The 24,812-nt window shown below is 41.2% G+C and overlaps 1 protein-coding gene across 2 annotated transcripts; it reads right to left on the bottom strand.

Moving 5' to 3' along the window:
• Window positions 1-2,331: 2,331 nt before the first annotated feature.
• mdfi (MyoD family inhibitor) lies at window positions 2,332-24,535 on the bottom strand. Of its 2 annotated transcripts, none has more exons than XM_028407303.1 (5): window positions 24,055-24,535; window positions 22,707-22,896; window positions 14,011-14,154; window positions 6,461-6,817; window positions 2,332-5,772 (listed from the first exon to the last, which is right to left on the bottom strand). In XM_028407303.1, the coding sequence occupies exons 2-5, from the start codon at window positions 22,855-22,857 to the stop codon at window positions 5,519-5,521; spliced, it is 906 nt and encodes a 301-aa protein (XP_028263104.1). In that variant the 5' UTR covers window positions 22,858-22,896; window positions 24,055-24,535; the 3' UTR covers window positions 2,332-5,518. The 2 variants fall into 2 exon arrangements, with proteins under 2 accessions (XP_028263104.1, XP_028263105.1); XM_028407304.1 differs by lacking the exon at window positions 24,055-24,535 and adding an exon at window positions 23,316-23,439.
• Window positions 24,536-24,812: the final 277 nt, after the last annotated feature.

The raw sequence follows: 24,812 nt of genomic DNA, 5'->3' as shown, positions 1-24,812 counted from the left end.
AGTACGACTGTGAGGAACCTTGGAGTTATCTTTGATCAAGACATGTCATTTGTCTCTCATATTAAGCAGGTCTCCAAGACCGCTTTCTTTCACCTGCGTAATATTACTAAGATCAGGAGCATCCTCTCTCAGAGTGATGCTGAAAAGCTCATCCATGCTTTTGTCACTTCAAGACTGGACTACTGCAACTCTTTATTGTCAGGATGTCCACATTACTCCATCAACAGTCTGCAGCTGATCCAGAACGCAGCAGCTAGAGTTCTGACAGGAAGCAGCCAAAGGGATCATATCTCTCCTGTTCTAGCATCTCTTCACTGGCTCCCAGTGGACTCAAGAATACACTTCAAGATCCTTCTTCTAACCTACAAGGCTCTTCATGGACTTGCTCCATTGTATCTGCAGGACCTGATTGTACCATATGTTCCTAATAGGACACTCAGATCTCTGAGTGCAGGTTTACTAGTAGTTCCTAGGATTCATAGAAGCAGAATGGGAGGACGAGCTTTCAGCTATCAGGCACCGCTATTATGGAACCAGTTACCAATCTGGGCCCGAGAGGCAGACACTGCCTCCACCTTTAAGACTAGACTTAAAACTTTTCTGTTTAGTAAGGCGTACAGTTAGCCTTAGACCTAGTGTGTAGCACAGCTATGCTGCTCTAGGCCTACGTTGTCGGGGGGCACAAACATGATCCACTGAGCAATTTCCCTCTCACCCTCTAACCTCTCCTTTTCTCTCCTTAGTCTGGCTCACACTGGTCTCAAGACCTGGATGATGACCTGCAGTCCGGCCCGTGAAGTCTCTCCTGCTCTACGTTGTCACGCACAAACACAATCCTCTGAGCACCCTCTGACCTCTCCTCCACTCTCCTTAGTCTGGATCATACTGGGTAATATCGTCTCATAATCTGTGTTTACTGTCTTCCTCGTAGTTCTGTGCCTCGCTCTCGCTCTCTCTCTTTGCAGGTCTCAAGACCTGCATGCTGACCTGCAGTCTGGTCCCTGATCTCTCCTGTGCTCATCGACTTCACTAGCCCCTGCTGCTCATCCTTGCTATCAAATTACAATTCCTACTTATGGACTGACGATATATATAGATATCTATTACAATATAATCACTGTTTCATCTTGCTGTCATGTTTGCTCTGTACTGTATCATGTTTGTATCATGTTTGCTCCTCTCTCTCTCTCTCTCTCCTTCATCCTCTCTCTCTCTCTCCTCTCTCTCCTTCATCCTCTCTCTCTCTCTCTCTCTCTCTCTCTCTCTCTCCCTCATCCTCTCTGACTAGCAGCAGGACTGGTTCCCCCTTAAGTTGACGGGTCCTGCTCAAGGTTTCTTCCTCTTAAAGGGAGTTTTTCCTTGCCACAGTGCTCTTAGGGGGGTTCCTGTGAAGCGCTTTGAGACAATGTCTGATTGTAATATGCGCTATATAAATAAAACTGAATTGAATTGAATTGAATTACTCTTAAGGCATTAGGGACCGAAAGTTATCAAAAATGCAGCACTTCGTAAAACTGTACGGCTGTAGGGCCGCCACGAAGTTGACCCTTTGCCAACGCACAGAAAAAAGATGTTTTTGTGGCTGTATATTTTGTGTCATACACAGAGGCATACAAAGCTCTGAATTGCTCTGATTCTCCAGCAATTCAGAGCAATCCTTCACATCAGATTTCAAAGCAATGCTTCAGCTGCAGCAATCAAACTTGCATTTTCTTCAGGAAATGCCCTTTTCTAGTTTATAATTCTGTAACAAGTAACTATAAACAATGTAGAAATGTAGTGGAGTAGAAAGTACAGATAAGAGCTGCAAAATGTAGTGGAGTAAAAGTATAAAGTATGCACTATTAGTTTTAAAGTATAAATACATAAAAATTACTTAAGTACAGTAACAAAGTACAAATACTTAGTTACTTTACTCTGCCTCTGGTTAGCCTGCTAAAATGCTCATAGATGCCAAAGGTGGTCTTGTGTTCTCACGATTTAGGCTTACACTCATCAGGTGATGTTTGCAGATTGTGTGACAATGTATTAACAGGGAAACAATCATAACACATTGTTATGATTGGCTAATAAGCTAATATAATGAGCCCAAATAACATTTTAATTTTATAACATTGCCACCATTGGTTTATTTGTTGGATTAAATACTAATTAGTTGTTATTAAGTTTTTGGATAGTCCTTAAAAAACAGTTTTTATGCTATTAGGTTCATTTAATAGCTTTACTGCATGGACATCATTTGTTACAGGCTAGACAGTGTGTATGCAATCTTAATCCCATAATGTCTAATGGAAATAAATAATGATTTGTACATGCGGTGCGGAGTTCACATTGTTTATTCAGTATTAAAAAAAAACAGATGTTAATGCGACTTCCAGGACAGCAACTCAAACTGACAAATGGGAGTAGTGTAAACAAAACGACATTATAGTGGACTACAGTCTAGTAACAATTCAGCTGGGCTTGGATAACCTTCAGACTATTAGCAAAGTCCTTAAAATCAATATCCAAATTCCATCTTACAGATATTTCTGTGGTCAATGTAATTCTAACAAAAACACTTATAATACTGAGATATGAAACTGAAAGTAAACTTGTGTTTTCTTCCAGCATTACTGTGATAGCTTGTCTCAATACAAGGGGAATATTTGCAAGCAAGATGCTGACCTGTGTGGTGCAGACACAACATCAGATCCACATCTCTAAAGTTCAGAGACTGAGTGCAAAAGCAGAGCTCATCTACATCAGGACAGTGTTCCCATCACCAGACCAAGTAAACAGTGTTTTTTTCCCTCAGGAATTGTGAAGCACTCCTCAAGTATTAACTGACTAAGTCACAAAAGTATTGTAACACCATTTGGTGTCAGTTTTTCAATCTATACCTGAATCAAATACCGTCTCACTTGATTTACACAGCACAATCCTGTGATGCTGTCCCTTCTCACTCCAGCAGGAAATCTTTGACCTCCTCAACAGCTTATTAAAACATTTTTTGCAAACTGGAATCTCATATGATTACACGCCTGATCTTATTATAAGCCTGATATGTGTGATTCTTTAAGAGAAAGAAAACATATTTTATATTATATATTCACTGACATGAGCATTGGATGCAGGAATCTATACAAAACGAACTGCACACAGAAGCCTGTTTGTCAGATTCCCGCTTATGAACACTGTATGTTTCTTGGTTTTGAAGATTGGCTTCTTTGGTCTGTTTGAGAAGCTGAGTGTTAAAAGTCATGAAACATGAGCTGAAGTGAGGTTTTGGTTGTGCACATGCAGGATAAGTCATAAAGGATAGGAAATAGTACGTCAAATGGGTTGGGTTGAAAACAGTGAAGCTATTGTTTTAGGCAGAAAATGATCCAGAAGGAAACATGATAATATGTATTCATAGTCTTACTTGCCTCAACCAAGCTTTAATGATAGAAGATAAAATGTTGAATTTTGCACTGTTGTTTAATGAGTATTGTTGGCAGCTAACATTATGGCTCATATGCACATGTAAGAACTAATATCCAGTGGTGCAGTCTGTTGTTAACAAACCAGTGTTTCTAAAAGAGATATTTATCACAATGTATTCCTACTTTGCTTCTGACAAGGTTGGTCTGGTGACAAAGAGCAGGTCCTTTAGATGAAGCAGCATTGTTGGAATCTGCACTTGAAAATAATTTGTAAATACAAACAACACAATACACATCATTACACTTTATAATCAGTTCTAGCTTCCTAAATCTCTCTGTGCTATAAAACATTGCATTGTTTTCCAGGTCTCTCCAGGATTTGTGTCTTAGCTGAGTCTGAATGTGTCCAAAAATGTCTTCTCAAGTTACATGAGTTGAATTCCTAAAAAAATGCAATGTGCACTTCTCTGCTTTGGTGTAGTGTATCTTCTGTCAGTGTTGGATCTCAACCTTAAACATAGGATTTAATCAAACACGGACACATTAGCAAAGCACATAAGCATTTCTATGTACAAGTGAATGGTATGGAAAATAGGGACCGGATAGAACAAACTCTTTAGTATTTCCAAGAAAAAAAAGGGATTTCTCAAACAGTATTTCATCAGAGAGGAGAGAGATTTGTATCAAGTCATTTTAAAATGCACAACAGATCTAGGTGACATCTCAAGAGGTATTGGGTTGGAGTAGGTATGCGCCATAGCATAGTGAGACTGCAGGCCTGTTATCAGAAGAAGAAGTGTACCATTCATACTACGAGCATATGGATCTAACTTAGAATAATGTTATGAGATTTTCTCTCAAGGAATTAAATTAGATGTTGAGCAATGTCTGCTTTACAGAGAGCCCGGCAAAACCCGATAACACAGAAATGTGATTTTCACATTAGAGGAGAAATGCAAATATCTTAACTACAATCTACAAAACAAGGATTAATAGAGATTTGGTAAAGGCGAGGAACCTACTTGAAAATTCAGGCCTTAAGCTAAGCCAAGGCCATTTGTTCACATAGCAAGAACGACAGAGGAAAATGAAATGTATTAAAAAGGAGTTGATGCTTTCCAGTCCTTTACCAGAGGAGCAGGAATTCACTGAATACAGTCAAAGCTGCTATTAAAATATGTGAACGTAAACACATGTTGGAGTACAGAATGTATCCATTGCTGACACTATCACCCATTCACTCTGTGATTTCTCTCTTATAGTACTCATTTAAAAGGACTCATCTCCAGGCTGATACTTGACATTCTGATGATTCTTCTTTGAACTGTTACAGAAAGATGCATATTAACAAAAGATATCTGGACGTAATATTGCCACAAGCCACCATTTATGTTTTCTCTCTTTTGCACAATGCAACAAGGACAAAGACAGCAGTGGATTCAACATCTCCCACTCTGTGTGTCACAAAGGCCGCTGTAAGAAATCAAACTGGAAGACTTTCACCTTGCCAAGGACAGGAGGACAGACAGCTTTTCTACTGAGATCTGAGCGTCCATTTTCCCATTATGCTGGTGCTCTTATCTACTGAAACACTAAAATCCGGTTAAATGGAGCCATTTTCTCATTTGCCTTTGGAGGTCATTTTTCATGCTTGGCGAACTCCAGTCATTCAAATGGCACAAGGGGCTCCATTGTAATAAGAGCAAGTTCAGTGAGGGTCCAGAGGCCCTGTCTGCACAGACACTCATAGACCACAGCTGAAATTCACTCTGCAGCACTCATCCAGCTGTGTAGCAATGAACCAACTGCAAAGACAAAGCATGGAGAGTTACTGTCCCATTGTGTAATCGATAAAGGAAGGAACATTTCACCAGTGACCGCTCTCAGCATTAGGTCACATCTTTTGCTTGGCAAACCCTGTAGGAAACATTGGACATACTATGGAGCCAACTAGGCCAGCCAATATAATGTTAACCAAAATGCTCGGGCAACAAAGACAGGGTGCAGCACTTCTCAGCTCTGATAAGATGCTGGTTGAAGTCGTCCCTGTGATTGTGAGAATGCATAGCAGACATGTACTTTGCCCCATGTGGTTGTGGTTTCAAGGGGCTTCAAGAGGAGAAGCAAAGGCTGCAGCACTCCATACAGATTTCCAGGCAGTCTGCAGACTCACAGCATGCGTCGATGATGCCACAGTCCATGTCACACGGCAGGTCACAGTCGCCACACTCCTCCGACGCACAGCAGCAGCAGAAACATGAGTCGTCCCCTGCACAGGAGCCGCAGGTGGCACAGTCCAGCACAATGTTGCACAGAGTTAGGAACTCGCAAAAGAGGCAGGCCAGTATACAGTGAACACAGCAGTCTGGAGAGACAGAGATAGACAGAGAGAGCTTATTAATATTGATGATATGATCAGTTTATTTTCAAAACTTGTATGAGTCCAAAGACAATATCCAGGCAGCTTTAGGACACAGTCGTGCTTATTTATATGGATTATATAGAGCATTTGCCATCTTACCAAATGTGCCTGTAAAATATGTTGTTGTTATCTTAACCCCTTTGCTAAATCACTCTCCCATTAGTGAGCCTCAGAGTTATCAGAATTAGTCAAACAAATTATTGAACTACAACTACATGTTTGACTTACCTCTAAAAAAAACACCTTTGTTTTGTCAATTTGTCATTACACTGTCTGCTTACATTGACAGGACATCAACGTTAACAAAACCACTTGTAGAATAAGAGAAGGTGAAGGGTTTGCATTTTCAAGGAAGGCAGTTAAGGACCAGGAGTAACTGAAGGGAAGAACTGAGATATTTTCCAGTCTGATGACCATGTCCTTTGGTCTCTTTTAAAAATGCAAACAACATTATGCATTTACAGTCAGTGAGTCTGTTAATTGACTATTCAAATTAACTGGTTCAGAGAAAAAATGCCAGCTGAAAGAATAATTCTTTGGTCTTTCTAATTCTTTGAATAATTTGATCTGACGATTCAAGTAAGACCTTGCTATCTCGTCCTCCTGCGCCAGGCTCTCATCAGTGTCTTACCGTCCTGCGCCTCTGTGGGAATCTGGGAGCTGTTGCTCTTGGAGCTGCTCTTGCTCCTCTTGCTGCTCTGGGAAGTGATGGAGGGGTTAGACTGCAATTTCTTGGTGTGCCTGGGCCCTGCTGAGGAGGACGAGGAGGTGGATGAGCCGCCTCTTGGAAGGGAGCCCAGCTTTGGATGCTCATGAGTGCTTCCGTTCCTAACTCCGTTGGACTGTATGTGAGTTGTGTGATGCGGACAGTGCATTTGAGAGGACTGTGTGTGCATGTTGCTCTTGGCTCCATTACGCAGCTGGCTGTTGGGCGGTGTCCGACACGGCTGTGTTGGGTGGACAGGAGTGGATCTGGCTGCTGGTTGACCTGGGGACCAACAAGAACCATTTAAAACAGGCTTATTGGGGGAGAAATCTTCAGAATTTTGTCAAAGTCTGAAAAATATTTCTGAGAAAAAAAATTAATTCTTTAATCTCTCTTTCAATCTCAATCTCAGTCTAAGAAGACTGATTTTGATGATTATTTTATGGTAATAGTTAAATTAATAAAGTATTCAAACAAGTGATATCTTGCAGTGAAAATGAGAGCAATCTTGCCATACTGTGAGTATAATACACCTGCTCTGTGTGGTCTGATTGACGCCTTGCTCAGAATGTGTGCTGATGCAGTGTCATGGAGAGGGAGGGAAACGGAGCGCTCCTCAGTGGCTCCTGGGAAGAGCTACAGTATGTATTTACTGAGCTGACCCCTGATCCTGCCTGTCTAGACTCTTATACAACTAGAAAGCAAGAGCGGGGGGAAAAACATGAGTGATAAATGAGTGTGAGACAGGAAGAGGCTTTGTACCAAATATTTTAACACAATGCAGTGTTCATACAACATAAAGAATCTACAAACACAAACCCTTGAATACCTGCACATTTGTTAATCTTGGCTCAAGGTATATTTTACCTCCAAGTGCTATCGAGCACTCGCAGCTTAGCTAGAGAGAAGAAGGCAGAAAGGCTCACCTTAACTGCCAATCCAAACACACTCCCTGAAAATAAGAATAAAATGGAAGCCTGGGTTTTATATATTATGGTAGTATTTAATACCATCCTATTGAGGCCCTACATTTTTCTGTGATCTGAAAGCATATGGCGTGGAGAGGTGTGGTGAGACTGAACAGAGCAGGGTGCAAAAGACCCACAAAAAAAGCAAAGCAGAAAGACTACAGCTCAGATACACATATATGAACAGAGTGTGAGCCTGATCTCTCGCAATGAAACATGGCAGGCAGTAAAAGTGAACGTCCGATAACCACTCAGAGACAGATGACCCAACCAGCCGTGTTTTCATTGGCTGCTGGCCGTGGTCACACAACCAATCCAGTGTTATTAAAGATTCTTTCATTCAGCGTTTTCTAACTTTGCTCCAGATGTTTGGCAGGCTGCAGGGCCAGTGTGTGTGTGGGGTGTGTGTGTGCATGTAGACATGCACGTATGTCCAGGGGCTAGTGAGAAGATTACTTTCTTCTCCAAAGTATGTCAAAAGTCAATACCTGCTGCTGTCCTGTGTTATGTCTTTCTCTTTTCCTCTTTTCTTCCCAAGGTCTGTCTCCTCCCTTTCTGTGTCCTCACTTTCAGTCTATCTTGTTGCTCTTTTAGCCTTTTGCACAATAGCCTATTTTAACAGCCCGGCCAGGTTTAAGGCCGGTAAAAGAAGAAGGGGATTAGAGAAAGGGGAGGGATGCTGAGCACAATCTTTCACAATTCCCTTTAGTTTTGTATTGTGCTCTGGGGTATTTGGAGTTGTTGAGAAATTCATATTTCTTATGAGTGTGCATGTGTCTGTGTGTGCAAAGCACAGTACATAGGCGGATCTGGCAGGCAGACTGACAGACAGACAGGGAGTCAGGACTGTCTCCAAACAGAGCTTGAGGTTAGGCCCACTCGCACACACAAATATATGCATGCAAGAACACGTGCGGACACACACTCATGCACATGCACACACTGAAAAAAAAACAAGGTCCCTTTGTCTGCGATCAAGAAAATAAGGGAGAAAGATGGAGTGAGAAAGAGCATTACTTTGAAGAAATGGGTTGCTGCTTGCGCATTTTTGGACCAGGAGGATGCATGGGTGTGACTCATAAACACAATGATTCAGCAGTAGGAGCTAGTTAAAAATAACAGCAAAAAAGAGCCAAATGACTGTGGGATTAACATGATGAGACTGGGAAACCGCACACTGTGCATACTAACACAGCAGTGCAGGCCACTGGGGGTCCTGCAACTTCTAATGTGATGTGTGTATGTGCATGCATGTCTGTGCAGATGTGTTTAGGCCGTAAATGAGTGTGAGTCACCATCCGTTGAATACTGCTGCACACCGCCATTCACACACCCTCCACCTCATCCTCCTCTCCTGGCTGTTCTCAGCTACCCTGTACTTACACACCTCCCTCCTAGACCAGAGAACTGCTCTCTCTCTCTACTTATCCCTTGCTGGAATGAGTCAACAGAATGACTGTGAATACTGTCTGTCTCTGTTCCAGCTGCTTTCCCTCACTGTCTCCTCTGCAGCTTCTCTATGTAGGGTTGAACAATAGAAATGAGAACTAAATCTTGAAATACTAGCAAATCAAAACATACAACTTAACCAGCAAACATACGTTCTCATATAAGTGGTTGTTTTTTTATTGCTTGTTGTGTACATTATTTAACAATAATGCCAACAAAATTAAAAATCAAAAGACAAATAAGTGTGCCGAGTTGAGACTAGCACAAAAATAGTTCTCAAAATTTGCGCAAAACATTTCAAAACCCTCTCAAACTACACTGAAGTGCCTGTAATCCGCCCCGGATCCTGTATTACCAACTGACTCTCTCCTGGGCTTTTCTTGCATAGCTGCACAGTTATTTTAAGTGTGGGCCAAAAATCCTGAGTGTCAAGTACTAAAACTGTGAGAATTGGAAAATGATAAGCTGCTGGTGTAAAATGCTATTTAAAACAGTTTTCAATGAGACTACCACACATTTCTGGCTGCTATAAAGCTCTCAAACCAACATTACAGTGTTAATGAGGCTTGTTTAGTTGCACCCACTCACTATACTGAAAAAGTCATGTGAGAGCAGAGTTCAGTCAGATGCACAAGGCTGGTGAGTCAAAGTGAGGTGGGAGTGGGAAAACTACTGTGACTCACTTTGGTGCAACAGGTCAAATTCTCCAAAGCATTTGTGTGAAGTATTTTGTTTTTTTGCAGATATACACACAGTAATAAAATATGTGCACCTAAACTCTACCATTTAAGAGTTTATCATCATCCACAGAGATAAAGCAGACACTCCCTGTTACTGTTAAGTGTGATTAGTTATATTAATGTGGAGAACGCCGATAGCACTGTTGCATGACTCGTGGTGGTAATGCTTCTGCACGAAGTGAAGGCTAATGTAACTAACTTGAATATAACTGGATGAGTGAGAATCTTCACAGACACCTCCAGCAAGCTAGCTACCTTGTAAAGGATCCAGATGTGCTGTGCGGGTGAAATAAGTTGGCATTTAGTTTATAATAACTACTCTGTGAGGTGATGCGATTGTTCTCTTACAAACCCTGTCATTGCACTGACTTCAGTTCCTGGACGGAAATGCACATTAAATGTCATGTAACAGCTATAAAACATTATAGACACTGGCTGGGGATCATTAATTAAACTCCCAATAGCATGTTCTGTGCCTGCTTTGGTTTTTGTTGCAAGCTATTTAGAAAATAAATACATCAGTTTAATTAACCATTCACATATTCCCCACCACTTAAAATATTTACATAGAATGGCATGAGAGGGATCAAACAGCCTCTTCTTTCAAAGTAGACTGATGTATTCATGTCGTGTCATGTTTGCAGCAGAGCCTTTTCTTTACCAAAAAACACAGCTGTGCATGGGAATTGAGTCTTTTGTCAATTGCCAAGTGTAGTTCTTTGTTTGCATGAAAACATGAAATATGACATTATCCTGACACAAAAGAGCAAAAAACTATCCAAAAAGTTCTGGAAAAACATCCATGTTCGTTTTGTGGTTTGGGAGGCAAAAACATTATTTATGTCAACACAGAGAAAACAGAATTTTATGTTTGGATGAATTTCACCTGACAAATTTATTTAAAGATGAGGGAGGAAGAAGATGATACACACTAAGACTAATCACTGACCTGACACATCATCAGCCAACCACAAACAACATGACCTCTGCAGGACTTTCCAACATTCACCTCTGCGTCATGTTGTCTAACTGACAGTAAATGTGAAATATGTGTGTAAGTGTGACCCACAAAGAGACAGCAGGGGAGAAAGAAGAAAGGCTGGAAGAGGAGGTGAGAGTTTAGTCAGGGCAGTGGAGATGGAAAACAGCTTCTGCCCAGTGACTTTAGTCTCTAATTAAAAGCATTGTCACAGTCCTGCTACATTTCCCGACAACAACACACTGAGCACTCCTCATTTTTGATGACAACATAATAACAAATAGTCCCACTCAGCATTTCCCTGACACACACACACACACACACACACACACACACACACACACACACACACACACACACACACACACACACACACACACACACACACACACACACACACACACACTTCATGCCCTTGTTTGTTCTTCCTTTAGAATGAGTTGGCGTCTTTCTCATCTCATCTCATTTACTGAAAATTCTTAAAACTCATAAAAATAAACGAAAAGTTTGAAAAGTGGAAGTACATAAATGCTACTGTGACTCTGTCAGAAATTAATTACACATGTCATTGTTTCCACTCTAAAAGGTTGTAAGTAGTTTAACATCTGTGAACAAGTGTATCCTGCTGTGGCTGTGACGTCAAACAGAGCATTGTGTTGATGACATCACCCGAGCATGTTTGTGTGTGACACACACTCACATATGTTAGCAGAACTCTCTGCACATTGTTCTCAGACAGCTTGTCATCGGCCCGGTGCCAGACACATACTGCAGCTGTGATGTCATCACTGAGACACAGAGCACACAGGCTGAGGTATTTTCTGTTTATGCTTCTGTTTCCTCACTCTCTCACTTGCAAACACCCTCACACACACATTCACAGATGTCACACAGCCATGACCTCACCACAGAGCTGAGTCACAGCTATTTTATAATGTCTACATGCTCATTATGGACTCAGATGATTGATTGATGGCTTGCAGATGACACAGACAATATTTAAACATGCCGATAGTGGTTCAGGAAGATTTCAGACACAGTCTGTGTGTCTCTCACAGACACATAGTCCACAAGGCAAATGTTTATAGTTATGCAGCCAAGTAGGCATAAGCTGTCACTGTTCACCTGAGGAAGGGATAAAGTTTAGAAAGTAGCACTGTTTAGTTTGTGGTTAAAGCCTGGTGAACACACATGTGATTGTGTAAGTTGTCAAGGGAGGAAGCTATAGATGAAGTGAGGCACATGAAGGCCAAACCAAAGTCAATGAAGACTGGTGTGCATGGTGGTACATTTTGTTCAGGCCTACTGTAGTTGCATAACCCTCTCTGCACAGCATATGGAGCTGGTGGTTTTCATAGGTTTTACTGGGATATAAAATCAAGCAGAGAGAGAGAGAGAGAGAGACGTGTAGAAAAATTAGGACTCAAACTTCTGTCTTCCTTCCAGCCGGGGCCTGAAAATAGACGCTTACAGCAGACAGGACAGGTAGAGGCAGAGACAGCAGACATTCACACACCTACTCAGTTTAAAACATAAGGCATTCACCTACTTATCCACTTCCTGCCTGAAAGGCTGGTTAATCAGTTACCACAAACTAGCTATTATGATGGGGCAGGTTTGTGTGTTCGTGCTTGTCACTCATAGCAGGTCCTGGATTCCAGGAAAAAAAATCCTAGCTTTCTAACACATGCTTAGATGTCAGCTTACTCAACACACTTCTCACCCCTAAATTCCTCCTTTCTTTCATCACTCCTTCACTTACACCATCCCTCATTTTCTTTGAATGACAGGAAGTAGAGGTTTAGACCACTGTAGACCAGTTAGATTTTTACAGTGTTTTGGGTTAGTGGTCCAACTTTGAGACAACAGAATCTTGTGGGTGTGTTGTTATTGTGGAGTCTGGTCTTCTGAAAGGATAAATGAGATCAAGTTTGAAAATTTGGTTAAGATTCTCTTTATATCAAAGTGAAGTGAAAGCAAGAAAAATAAACGTGGTGTGGTAATGGCACAGCACACTTGCGTAACCTTTGGCTTTGATACAGAGGGTTGAAGCAACTTGACATCAAAGGGAGTGAAAGAGTCTCTCTGGCTGCGATATCATCGTTGGAGGAAAATATGTGGTAGTAGCTGGTGATATGGCTTCAGAACAAGATCATCTAGGTGTTGTGATTCTTCTTCATAAATGCATTGAGATAAAGAGCAGCAGATACACTCAATGTCTGGAGATTTTGGGAAGGAGCACACACATAATAATCTCTCCTCTTGCAATTTTCTTACATCAGTGCCACTGCCAAATAGCTGTTTTATTTTATAGCAGTGAAAAATGTTATTGGCTTAGATTGGTAGAGCCAGTTTCACAGATGGAATAAACACGGACATAAAACAAATTAAAAAAGAAATTCTAGGTTCTGTAACTGAATTGAAAAATCTGCAGTAGTGGAACATTGTGAAACAAATAGCCTGTTACTCTGCTATAAAGACTGAAATTATGGCTTGCTGTGCTACAAGTAGGTGTGCCGTGGTTAGCACTGTCACCTCACATCAAGAAGGTTTGTGGTTCGAACCTGCTGGCTGGAACCTGTCTGTGTGAATTTTTTTCAATCCTAATTTTCAGATGTTCATGCTAGGTTAACTGGGGGCTCTAACCTGGCTGTAGGTTTGAGTGTGAATGTGAACAGTTCCGTGTCAGGGTCTACCAGAGTTCTTGCCCGTTGACAGCAGGGATAGGCTCCAGCCCCCTTCCTCCATACAGGAAAAAGTGTGTTAAGAAAATGGAAGGATGTGCTATGAGTAGACACCACACTATATACTGTGTCTTGCAGCTTGTCACGCTAAAGAAATCTGACACCCTAGCAATGTATCCTGAAAAACCAAAACTGTTCTCAGATGGGATAGACCAGCTGCAGCAGGATTGAAGGTAGCTCAAGTTGTTGCATCAGTGCACACAGCAGAATGCCAGAATAAGACCAGTAAGATTGAAAATCATGACAGATTATTGATTATTTGACACAAATAGCTGCCACACAGGATTACAGTGTCGCAACAAAGACAGACAAGAAGAGAATACAGAGAAGCAAAGGAAAATGGGGAGAAAAGGTGTTTCGTTACAAGTGTGTAGGTTTGGGTGTAGACTTCAGAAATCAGAGGCTTAACCTACTTCGCTAACAATGTAGATATTTCTGTCTGTGTGTATGATTACCTGACCTATTTCTTCAGGGTGTGCAAATGTGTTTGGTAAAGGTCAGGACAATGTGACTCATCAGATCAGTAATGGAAATAAAACTCTCACAGAGTCTCTCTGAGAGTGTGTCTTGATGTGTGTGTGGGCGCTTTACTCACATGTGATGCTCTTGCTGGGTGTTGTAAGCGCCAAATGTGAGATGCTGTTGTTGTGATTGCAATTGTCTCCCTCATCACTGAGCAACCTTCCTGGGGTGCCATTTGACCTCAAAATGAGGGGCTCAGTGTAGGTATGGGCCACATCTGCAAAACAAGCACACATATAGGTATAGACAGCGCACACATTTAAAAACACATTACAGTCCACAATGTGTAATATTTTTGTTATGCGCTCATAGGTGAGTGTACATTATTTTTAAGGATCTCCAGCTTTCTTTCCTCTCATAAGAACTCAGTAAGCCATTCCCCCATTTGTAGTGAACTCAGCTACTTCAACGTCATTTCCCATCCACCAGCACCTAATTAATTTGAACGGAGTGGTTCTGCTGACTTCAACAAAGCAGAAGATTTTGTCTATGTGTTGGTGTGTGCTCTGTCCTAAACTTGCATCTGGAAGCAGTTAAATCCAACCCCTTGTGACTGTTTAGGGGTCTATGTGCGTGCTTGTGAAACCTGAAATCTGTGTGTGTGTGTGTGTGCATGATTGTGTGTATGCGTGTGTGTGTGTGAGTGTTGGGTGCCTGTTTATATTTGGGAGTAGATGTGTGTTTGAAATGAACACATAACAGGACATGCACATAATATACATGCAGTAAATGCATGTCTGGGGTGTTTTATGTGTTCAATGGTACCATGCAGTCCTCTAATGAAGCTGTTATTATACAAATACACACATACATAGGCACACACACAATGCAGAGGCCTTCAAAGCGAGGCAGGCGCGGGCCTCTGAGAGGTGCAGACTCATTCCTGGGCAAATGGGAGCCAGCTGGGCTTGATAAATACACACACACAGACACACACATGCACACAAACCAAACCACGTCCTGTGCGTGGACTCAACACTTCCCGGCTATGTTTATTTACTTTATCCAGTCTCCCTCACTTCTCTATCTGTCCTCTCTTTCCTGTCCCCTGCCTCTAACTCTCCAGTTCAAATTCCCTCTTGCCTCTTACAAATAAATTCCTTAGCATTACTCTATGGATAAATTTTCGGTTTTATTTCTGAACATAGATATCGATATCTATATCGATATCTATAGCTACATATATACTCTCTTTGTGAGGTTTATTACGGCTGTAGAAATTATATAAACAGGTACTGGTAAGCTAAATAGTTTACTCTAAGTGAGAGCAAAGATGTAAATAGAGTTTAAAACTTATTTACATTGTGGTGAGTTTTAGAATATTGATATCTGGTTCTGATACAGTGTTTGATGTCATTGTACAGTTAGAGCTGGATTATAATAGTGTTTTTAGATGAGAAAATGATACAATTATACAAATCTATTACTCATTTTATGTCATTTTCAAGCAAAACATAACCAAACCTTTACTCTAACTTTTCACTTTTACTGTCTGTGACATTGATAATTCTTCTTTGGGGATTAATTGTTGTGTTATAATGATGAAATAGACTACACACAACAACAGTTTGCTAACGGGAACTCTACCCACTTGAAGAGTTTACACTTAGCCTGCTTAAAAGAACAGCGAGTGTGTTCTGTACTTTCAAGAAAATAAAGTATCAAAGCTATTGGTCTAAATCCCTACCTTATGTACATTGGTTTAACCTTGATGAAGAGGAACTGTGTCTTCAGCACTGAAGGATCTGCGTTTACCTTTGCACTTTGTGTAGGTGTGCATGTGTGTGTGGTTATTTTGTATGTAGAGGGATTTATGTGCATGTGAAGTTGGAGAAGATGTAAACAGGACCTGGACAGATAGGACAAACTTCCTGCTTCTCTGTTCTAGTGCAGTGACACACAAATCAAAACACCTGGCATACACTGGACACAAACACACAGAAAACATTTACATCCTAATATTATAGTACTAGCTCTCATCATACAAGCTTTTGTCTTCTGCATGTGGAAGCCATTTCTAAAGTCCATGTTGTATTCATTAGACTAAATCAGCCTGCTTCAGATATAAAAGCCACTAGTGAGAACTGTTGCCCTCAATACTGCCAAATGTCTAGATAAAGAGATATATGTGTGTAGTGTAGCCTGTGGACATCATTGACAAGCAGTATAAATGTCTACATATCATGCTGTCCCTGTCCTTATATGTAATTAAGTTGGAAAACACTCACAGAATATGTGGCTGAAAAGACTATAATCAGCTATAGTCATGTATTTTTAAATATCTGTTTAAAAATAATGACTTATATTCTTTTAATCAAAACATTGATTATCAATATACATTATATCTTCTACAGGCTACCTGTAGTCATCCATTGTCGTATGCAGCTGGCATCCATTGTATCATAATATTCAGGATCAATCCCAAAAAATAATTAACATTAAACCAGATGCCAGGAGGCACAAATTGACTTTAATAACTTTTTACCAGTTTCCTGGTATTTATTGTACTGTTTAAACTAGAGACAAACAGCACTTTAGGCTGTAACACAAGATAAGAAAAGACTGTCTTCTTTAATGTCTTATGACTTCGCAACAGTCACTTGAGGAAGAATCCAACAAATCTTACCAGATTTTAAACACTTACATCCACTGACAAGTGGACCAACTCTTGAAAACTGCAAAGAATAGTTGCAGGCCACATAATGTCATACGAAGAGAGAAGTCATATGAAGAGAGAGATGAGATGATTGGTTAAGGCCGCAGCTGCTGATTTACCCACTTCAACTAACTTCGGCTAATAAAGGTAAAACTAAACTTTGATTTAAATGATTTATAAGAAATACATGCATGTATTTGTTGGTACATTGAGTATGTCTGCAATCATCTGGTCCTATGAACCCCTCTGTGTTCTTACAGTAGTCTGTTATGTATTAAGACTTGGGGTTCTATGGGTTAAGAGTGTACGGGTCTTGCGACTAATAGCTAGTCCAAGCTTTCTCTTTGTAAACGTTCAAAACCACGATTGTTGGACCTAAATGCATTCCCACCAAAGCCATAGTGCCATCCAAGCAGGCCTTCAACCAATTGTGTGCTGGCACCAGCATCAAACCACCAAACCGCTCAACCTCAGAGCCATTTCTGAGATCTGAGAAAGATGAGCCTCTAATTAAAATCAGGCCAGAGCAATCACGAGCCGCTGAGCAGATCTGGTTGTGTGTTTATACGTGTGGGTGACTTTGTATTTGTTTGTGAATGCTTGAATGTGTACCTGTGTGTGTGTGTGTGTGCATGTGTCAGTAGCCCTGAAGGGGTGATTCAGAGGAATTTCAGTCCCCAAGTAAACAAACAGCAACACTAAAGCAAAAACATATGGATCACATAGGGTAATGATTAGCATAAACACAACACACACTATTTATATGAACAAGCAAACGATGTGACATATCCTGAAACACCTGGAGGGAAGCACATCCTGCTGTTTCTTTAGGAAATGGTCTCGGATGGGAAGTGTAGATTCATAGAACATAGACCCTGATGTAAAAGCATCAACTGAAGCTTGGAAAAGCAGTAGCAATATGCAAGATTGTCTGATCTGTTGTCTGAAATATTACCGCTACTGACAGCAATCGGCTTATAAAATATATGGACTCAGCAATGTTTGCTCAGTAGTGCCTGTGATGTTGTGTGTATGTTTACATAATAATGTTACTATTTTAATTAACATGATGCCAGAAAAAAAACAGCAGAGTTTTTACAGCCAATTATAGGATTTATTTGCGGGTATTTCCCATGCTACTTTTGTCCTGTTTTCTGTTGTTTGACTGAATTGAATTGTGGACTGGACATGGTCAGCTCCACCACAGGCACACACACATACACACATGACAGTGTGTTAGAGTGTTATAAGTTCTGCGTCCAAAAGTATGCGTGGGGTTCGTGGGATGTAAATTTTGGCATCAGAGTGTGAACAAAAGCATCTGTGCAGATCCACCTATTTATTGTTTCTGAGCAACCACTAGCTACAAAGGCACCAACTGCACATGTAGAAAACCAACCAGCGCATGACTGATGCCTGCTGCCAGTTACATCAGCACAATCTTTTGTTAAAGGTTTGTTTCATCTTTAAAGAAATATAAAGACTACTGTAGATACCCGGGAATGTCTTTAAACACTCCTGTATATGCAGATGTGCAGAAACCTGCAGATGCTAGGTGTACCTAGTATAATAAGAACAACTTTGTTATGGTGTATGTATCCTTATTATACAACATTGTATAGTATAATTCCGGCCTTAACTCTATCCTTTTTAGATACACAAACTAAATTATTGTCAAAAGTATAGCTAAGATTTTGTTACATTGCACTTCTTCAACTGACAGTATTGGCAGATGTCCAGCAAAATTAGTATGAAGTTATTGTAACAGGCCCAGTGAAAGCCCACCTTTCACATTGAGATAAAGATAAGAGTATAAAGAACAGACAAAATGAGGTAAACTGAAGGGCAACTGAGCGGGATAATGTTTAGCAGAGCAGAGTGGAGAAGATGCCGTAGTAGCTCTCTGGCCAGCAGTAATGACTGGAACTGATTGAAACCACACACAACCACCAGGGTTCTGACCAGGACGAAGGATAATACAAAAAGAAGAACACACAACTGCAGCAGTGGTGTGGTTTTTATCTCCATCCCTCAACAGATACACATGCACACATAAAATTAAAAAAGAAAAAACAGGCGATTGTTCAGCTGCAATCCAGCCAAAAGCAAAAAGCATGCACACAGACACACGCAGAGTGCTGTGCTGGAATATGTCCAGAAACAGAGATTAGAGTTGCTGTGAGAGAATGTAGTGTAAAGTAGTGTAAGCTCATTAAAGACAAAAACTGTCTGCTGTTGAACAGGCTTAAGGGGAATTTAATTGTGTTACTTTGTCTCTGAGACTCTTTGGTTCATGGGAAAATGCAGCTGCTTTTTTAAGTGAGTGCTTCACTGTTGTATCTCACACAAGGAGCATGAGACAGGAAGACAAACACACTGTATAGAACGACATGTCAACAAGCAGATATGCTTTAAAGATGTGCAATTCGTTAGATCTTCACTTCAGCCTAGAAAGGACAGAAATCACACACCTGAAAGCGACAGTAAATAGGGGCAATAGGCAGCTTGCTTGCTAGTTTGCATCACATCACACAGACATTATCCATCAGCATGTTATGACAAGAGTTAGGAAGATTTAGAGACAGTAAGTCATTAATATAAGAGAGAGAGCACAGAGGCCACCAGGGCAGCAGCAGCAGCAGCCGATTCCCAAATGTTTGTGAGGTGGTAAAGGAAAATAAAGCGTGCTCGTTTTCGTAGTTCAAATATGCTGTAAAAATGCCTCAAACTGCTCCTAGTTTATTTCGATCTCTGTGAGAAACCAAATTAGACACAAGCCTCGACAGACCTCAGGGACTAAAAAAAGGACAAGTAGTAAAATAGCTGCATCCACACACTGCAGGAAAAGGAGAGAAATAAAATAAATGTAGCACAGATGGTGACATATACAGAGGGGAATAATTTTATTGAAGGGGTCATCAGGTTGAACACACAATGGCTGTTATATTTTAAATCCATAAACAATTTTGTCTCTGTTTAGTCAGTCGGTTGCTGACAGATGCGTCATACTTAATCTATGTGAGAGGTGTGTCTGACTTTCCCTGAATTAATATTAATGTTTAAATGAGTTTATATGTCTTATATGATATGTCTCCTATATGTTTGTGAATGTAATAGTTTATAGTTTCCTAAGATGTTGATGACTCATCCTGCACTGTGGGGTGTATGCTAATTTCACACCCAATTAAATGCTCTCTGAAATTTTTATGACCCTCCCCTTACTGGCCTTTTTCGTGCTTCAGATCTCGTCACATCTGCAGTGGTAGCAGGAAACCCTTGACAACAGAGAGGCTTTCATTGTGGTTGTTTTCCATGTTGAGCTAGTAGCTAGCTTGCATGGTTACAAAAACACGGGTGCAGATTGGTAGGCAGGGCCTACTCAGGCATTTGGAGCAGACCAATCACAACAGACTGAGCTTTTCAGGAGGGGACAGCCACGCCATACTTCCTGTTTTTACAGGAATCATATAAATTAGCAGAAAAAACAGGATCCTGCGAACTAGCTTTTGAAATAAAGAATCTAGAAAAAGTAGCTCAGCAGCTCAGCTTTTGTTTAGCTGCCATGTAAAATGTAACAATAATTAGCTGCAGCTGAAATTAGCTTTATATTTGTTGTAACTGGTAAAACTAATAGCAGACACAATAACATTTTAATCTCCAACATGAAGACGCTGATGATGATAACTTACACTGTGGCTTTCTGACAGAAAAAGATAACAGTAAATCCCTAATACAGAATCAAAGACAGAAAAGTTGGTAAAGAAAGACAGAAAGGAAGAAAAACTGAGCACAGGAGCTGGTAGTGATGAAGGAGAACAGGGGAGTCTAGCATGTGGTAGTGAAAGGTTCCTACTGTATAAACAGACAGCCTCATTGCATCTTCATGCCTGAGCGAAGGCAACACTCACCACAAGAAGAGGCACCCATCTGTCAACACATATGCAGCACTATTTTATGGCCTTGTAATGACTGAGCAGGGCTTTATTCTAAATATGTGGAGACAGGAAGGCGAACACTTTGTCTGAACTCACGTAGTGCATAGTGACTGGCTGGCTCTCATGCTGCTGCAAGCAGGTCATTGTCATGATTTAATCATGGCCTTAGACACAAATTAATCAACACCTTTGTGACAAAGAAGAGAAACAATTTGAGAGGGATGATTCAGGGGCAGGGTTATTGGATCAACTCAATCAATTGGTCTTTAAATATACAGATATTCATGATATGATGAAAGATGTGCCTATTAAACTCTGAAGTGAGTAAAAACCTTGGACAGGATAAATACTGAAAGTTCAATATCTGTTCAATGTATTGGTACAATCTATTGGAAAGGTTCTGAACAGCTTGCCACATAATAGCCTATCACTCAATATATCATAATATTAGAGGAGGTACATCAGTTTCCTCCAATGGTAGTTTGCTAAATTCAGAAAGAAAATACCAGAATCGGTCAGACAAGACACAAACCTGAGACTGAACCCGTGTCTAAATAATGAAAGTAAGTGTTGAGTGGAAATAGATATGAAGGGCCTCTGAGAGGAATTATGTTCAGCAGTGAAGAGGGTGCTGTACAATATCAATGATGGCTCTGAGAGAACTATAGACATTTTCTTTTGAACAAATAACATTAGTAACTACAAATTGCTACAGACTCAACTTCAAATGAATGATGGTCTTGGAACCTGTCAATCACTACTCAGTGGTTAGGGAAAAACACAGTCACAGCAAACATCTGGTGAATGTCACAACAAACGAGTGACAGGCCAGACAGAAACAGAGAGTGGGGTCATCAATTATATACAGTAAAGGATGCCATCTTGGATTCTGTTATCCCGTTCTACCAATACACCAGTTGCTAAAGGTTTAACTGAACCCTCAGATACATACATCTGTTGTGTTGTCCCAGAGGCCTGCACGCTTCAGGCAGAGGTAAGGGTGGGGGTTGAAGCAGAGCTGAAAGCAGGGCCTTGTTGCCCTCGGTGGTAGCCGGACCAACCCTGTCCTCCACCCTGGCTCACCTACCTACCCTCAGCCTGCACATACACACAGACCAGACAGCCAAAAAGAAGTCTACGTTAGTGGGAGAAGCCACAGTTATACTTTGTGTTGGCTTTTTAAGAAGCGATCGCAAGGTAAAGTCAGACAACCAGGAAACATGTTTGGGCACAAACCTCTTTTTTAATTATTCTAAAACTCTCCAGGAATTATCATTAAATCTGATGCTGTACTTATATTCATCGTGGTTAACCGCAGTGCTGCAGAGATCAGAGATGTGCGTGTGTGCGTTGTAGCCCTGCTCTTCTGCAAATTCTACACAGCTATCATGACAGATCAGACTGAGGCTTGCCTTTAAAAAAACAAAACAAAAATATAATAAAAGAAGTCCAACAACCATCAAACATTTTTGTGGCTGGTTCCCATGGCAACAAGCCATTTAAATCTCTGCACACTACCCTAACCGTTAACCACACCTACCCTAATTACTCCATGGGACCTGCACTCTGATCTAGTCGGTGCCGTTGTTTTCTCTCAAATCGGCTGATCCTGAATGAGTTCTTACGTTACAACTGTGCAGCAGTGGAGTCCACATCCTCGTGTCCCCGCCCACCGTGTCAGTCAACCCTCACCATGACCAATCTCACAAAGAGAAAAGGTCATGGGTTCATTCTTAAATTCCCACGAGCCTCATTGTGGCGTTTAAGTGTTCCACAGTGCTGAATTGGTCCTGACCCCTCAGATCAACCAAGGTGGCACGTCCCCCACACACACAGGCTCAAATCACCTGAATACACAACTGTTGTGTTTCTCAGACATGGACTCTGACCTAATGAATCACCATTACATCCAGCAAAGACACACAGAGCCTGATAAATGCACAATTACTGCTTCTTTTTAAAAATGTAATGGCTTTTAAAGAAAACTTTCTATTCCACTACTTTGAGGCAAGTACACCAAAACTTAATAGAACTTATTAGAATCTCTAACAGCCTGTTCGAGGCATGTTCAGACCCATCAAACATTTTCTTGTTAGTCTTTTGTTCTTCCCTCTAGCACTGAGACACTGACAGCTGCACAGTGTAGTGTATGTTTGTGTGTTTTCTGCTCTTTCTTACCTTCACTGGGATGGGACTGTGGGTTGGGGCAGCTGCTTTCACTCTCTGTGTTTGAGGTTGTATGTGAACTTGCTTGTGGAGCTGGTGGATTTGGGTCTCCATTGTCGGGTGGTTCTGGGGAGATGGTGGCGACACTTCTCTCCTCATCCATGGACGTGGGCCTGGCTCTTATGGGAGGAGGTGAATAAGCCTAAATCAGAGAGAGGAGATAAACACAGATATGAATAGAGATGACAGCACGGGCCATATCAATGACTTCTTATGGCAGCTTCATCAGGAGGGGTGCAGTCAGGCACAAACTGAACCGGAATGAGCTGTTATAAAATCACCACAGGTTATAACAATACTTAGGTCTTATGCTATTCAAATATGATGATTTAAGAAAAAAGTCTTAACAATTTTTAACAACAGAAGCATTAAGAAATGACCAGTAATAAAACTAATCCAAAGTAAATAGCTTATAAGTACATAGAGTAGCAAAACAAATTCTGGGTGTGATGTACAAAAACATTTTAAATGTAATGATTGTAATATTTTTAAACATCTTTATAATAATGCTGAATATTACTCAAGTACTTACAAAGTAAAAGCGTGATGCAAAACCTATACCTCTTGGTAAACAAGACGACCTTCAGTGAGTTCATTCTAACTTTTACTGGCTCCCTGCTTAATTAGCTGTAATCAGGTCACAGGTGTGTTTTACAAACACAGCCAATGAGAGCGCAGCATGTTCTGTAACTCAGGATTAAACTGGGAAGAGTTCAGCCTATATCCTATATAGCCTGACTCACGTGCCAGATTGTGTTTGCCCCCCCCCCCCCTTCACCAAAAAAGCGCCTCAGCTGGGCAGCTGTTTGCGCGCTCCCGTGGCTCGCTCCGCACTTCTGACAGCCTCCAGCTTCCTTTGGTGAAAACGAAGATTTCTGAGTGCACTGACGTTTACCTATCCATTCTTAAATGGCTGCAACAGACTCAGTCTGAAACTGCTAAACTTCTGAGACGCCACAAAGTTTAAGGAAGTTTCGGGAAAAGAGAAAAGTCAGCGCTGCGCACACTCACCAAAGCGCACAGCTCCAAGCACGTTTCAAAACAATGAAAAGTCGAGCTATAGGAAGAAATGTGAGATAAACCGAGGGCATAAACACACTAAACGTAACTGTTAGCTAATAACGGGCGTATTCTGTTTACCTTTATTGCATGTCTGCGCTTTGCTTTCCCAAAACGAGTCCCTGCATGCTCAGACCGACCTCAGCTGCTCCAGTGTGAGGATATTTTTCTCTTTCCTGCATTCATGCTGCACAACAACTCACTTTAATCCACAACAACAGCGCAGGACACAACTTCTTACCTTCTCTCTGGCTGGGAGTCTGTGCAGCCGAGTCTTTGACTAATTCATTCTCTGGTCCTGGTGGACTTCCAGCCTTCAAGACCTTTCCAGTCCTCTTTCACCTCCACTCTTAACACTTTACACAACCACCCACTCTGTTTTCGGCTCATGCAGGTGACCTAAACCCCCAATTCAGTGCATTTTCACCAGCGGAGATAAGTTTTCTCTCCGCCTCCAAAGTTAGTCTCTCCGGCTCGCCCCGTCCTCCAGCAGACCAGATGTTGGGAAGTAAGCAGCTCGCTGAAATGTCTTCGTCCGCGCTGCAGCTTTCTTCACCTTATTCTGCTGCAGTCAAAGTCCAAAAGGGTCCAAACGACACCTCACCTTCGATGTTCAACAAAGTGTCCAAATGCGCAGAAGTGTCCGCTAAGTGCATTCGGTATCGCCTCTCTTCTCATTCCCACTGTCCCAGTCCCAGACTTCTGTGCTGCTGCTGCTGCTATTGGACAGGAAACTACAGTCAGCAGTGATTGTGCTTCCTCCAGGCTAGAAAGTAGTTAGGCTGAGCTATACTGTCATATAATTACCCCTTAACCCGAAACAGACACGGCACACACAACATAGGCTCGCTTTCATCGCGAATTATGGGCCCTGAAAACATATGTTTTATCATATACAAACAAAAGTTAATGAAGATACACACTCATCACTTAAACCTACCACAGGTTTTACAGGTTTATTATATCTCCGCTATTGCAATGAGATTTTAGTTGATTTAT

The sequence above is a fragment of the Parambassis ranga genome, chromosome 5 (assembly GCF_900634625.1).
Source record: "Parambassis ranga chromosome 5, fParRan2.1, whole genome shotgun sequence".
NCBI lineage: Eukaryota > Metazoa > Chordata > Actinopteri > Ambassidae > Parambassis > Parambassis ranga.
This window is presented reverse-complemented; position numbering and strand designations above follow the sequence as displayed.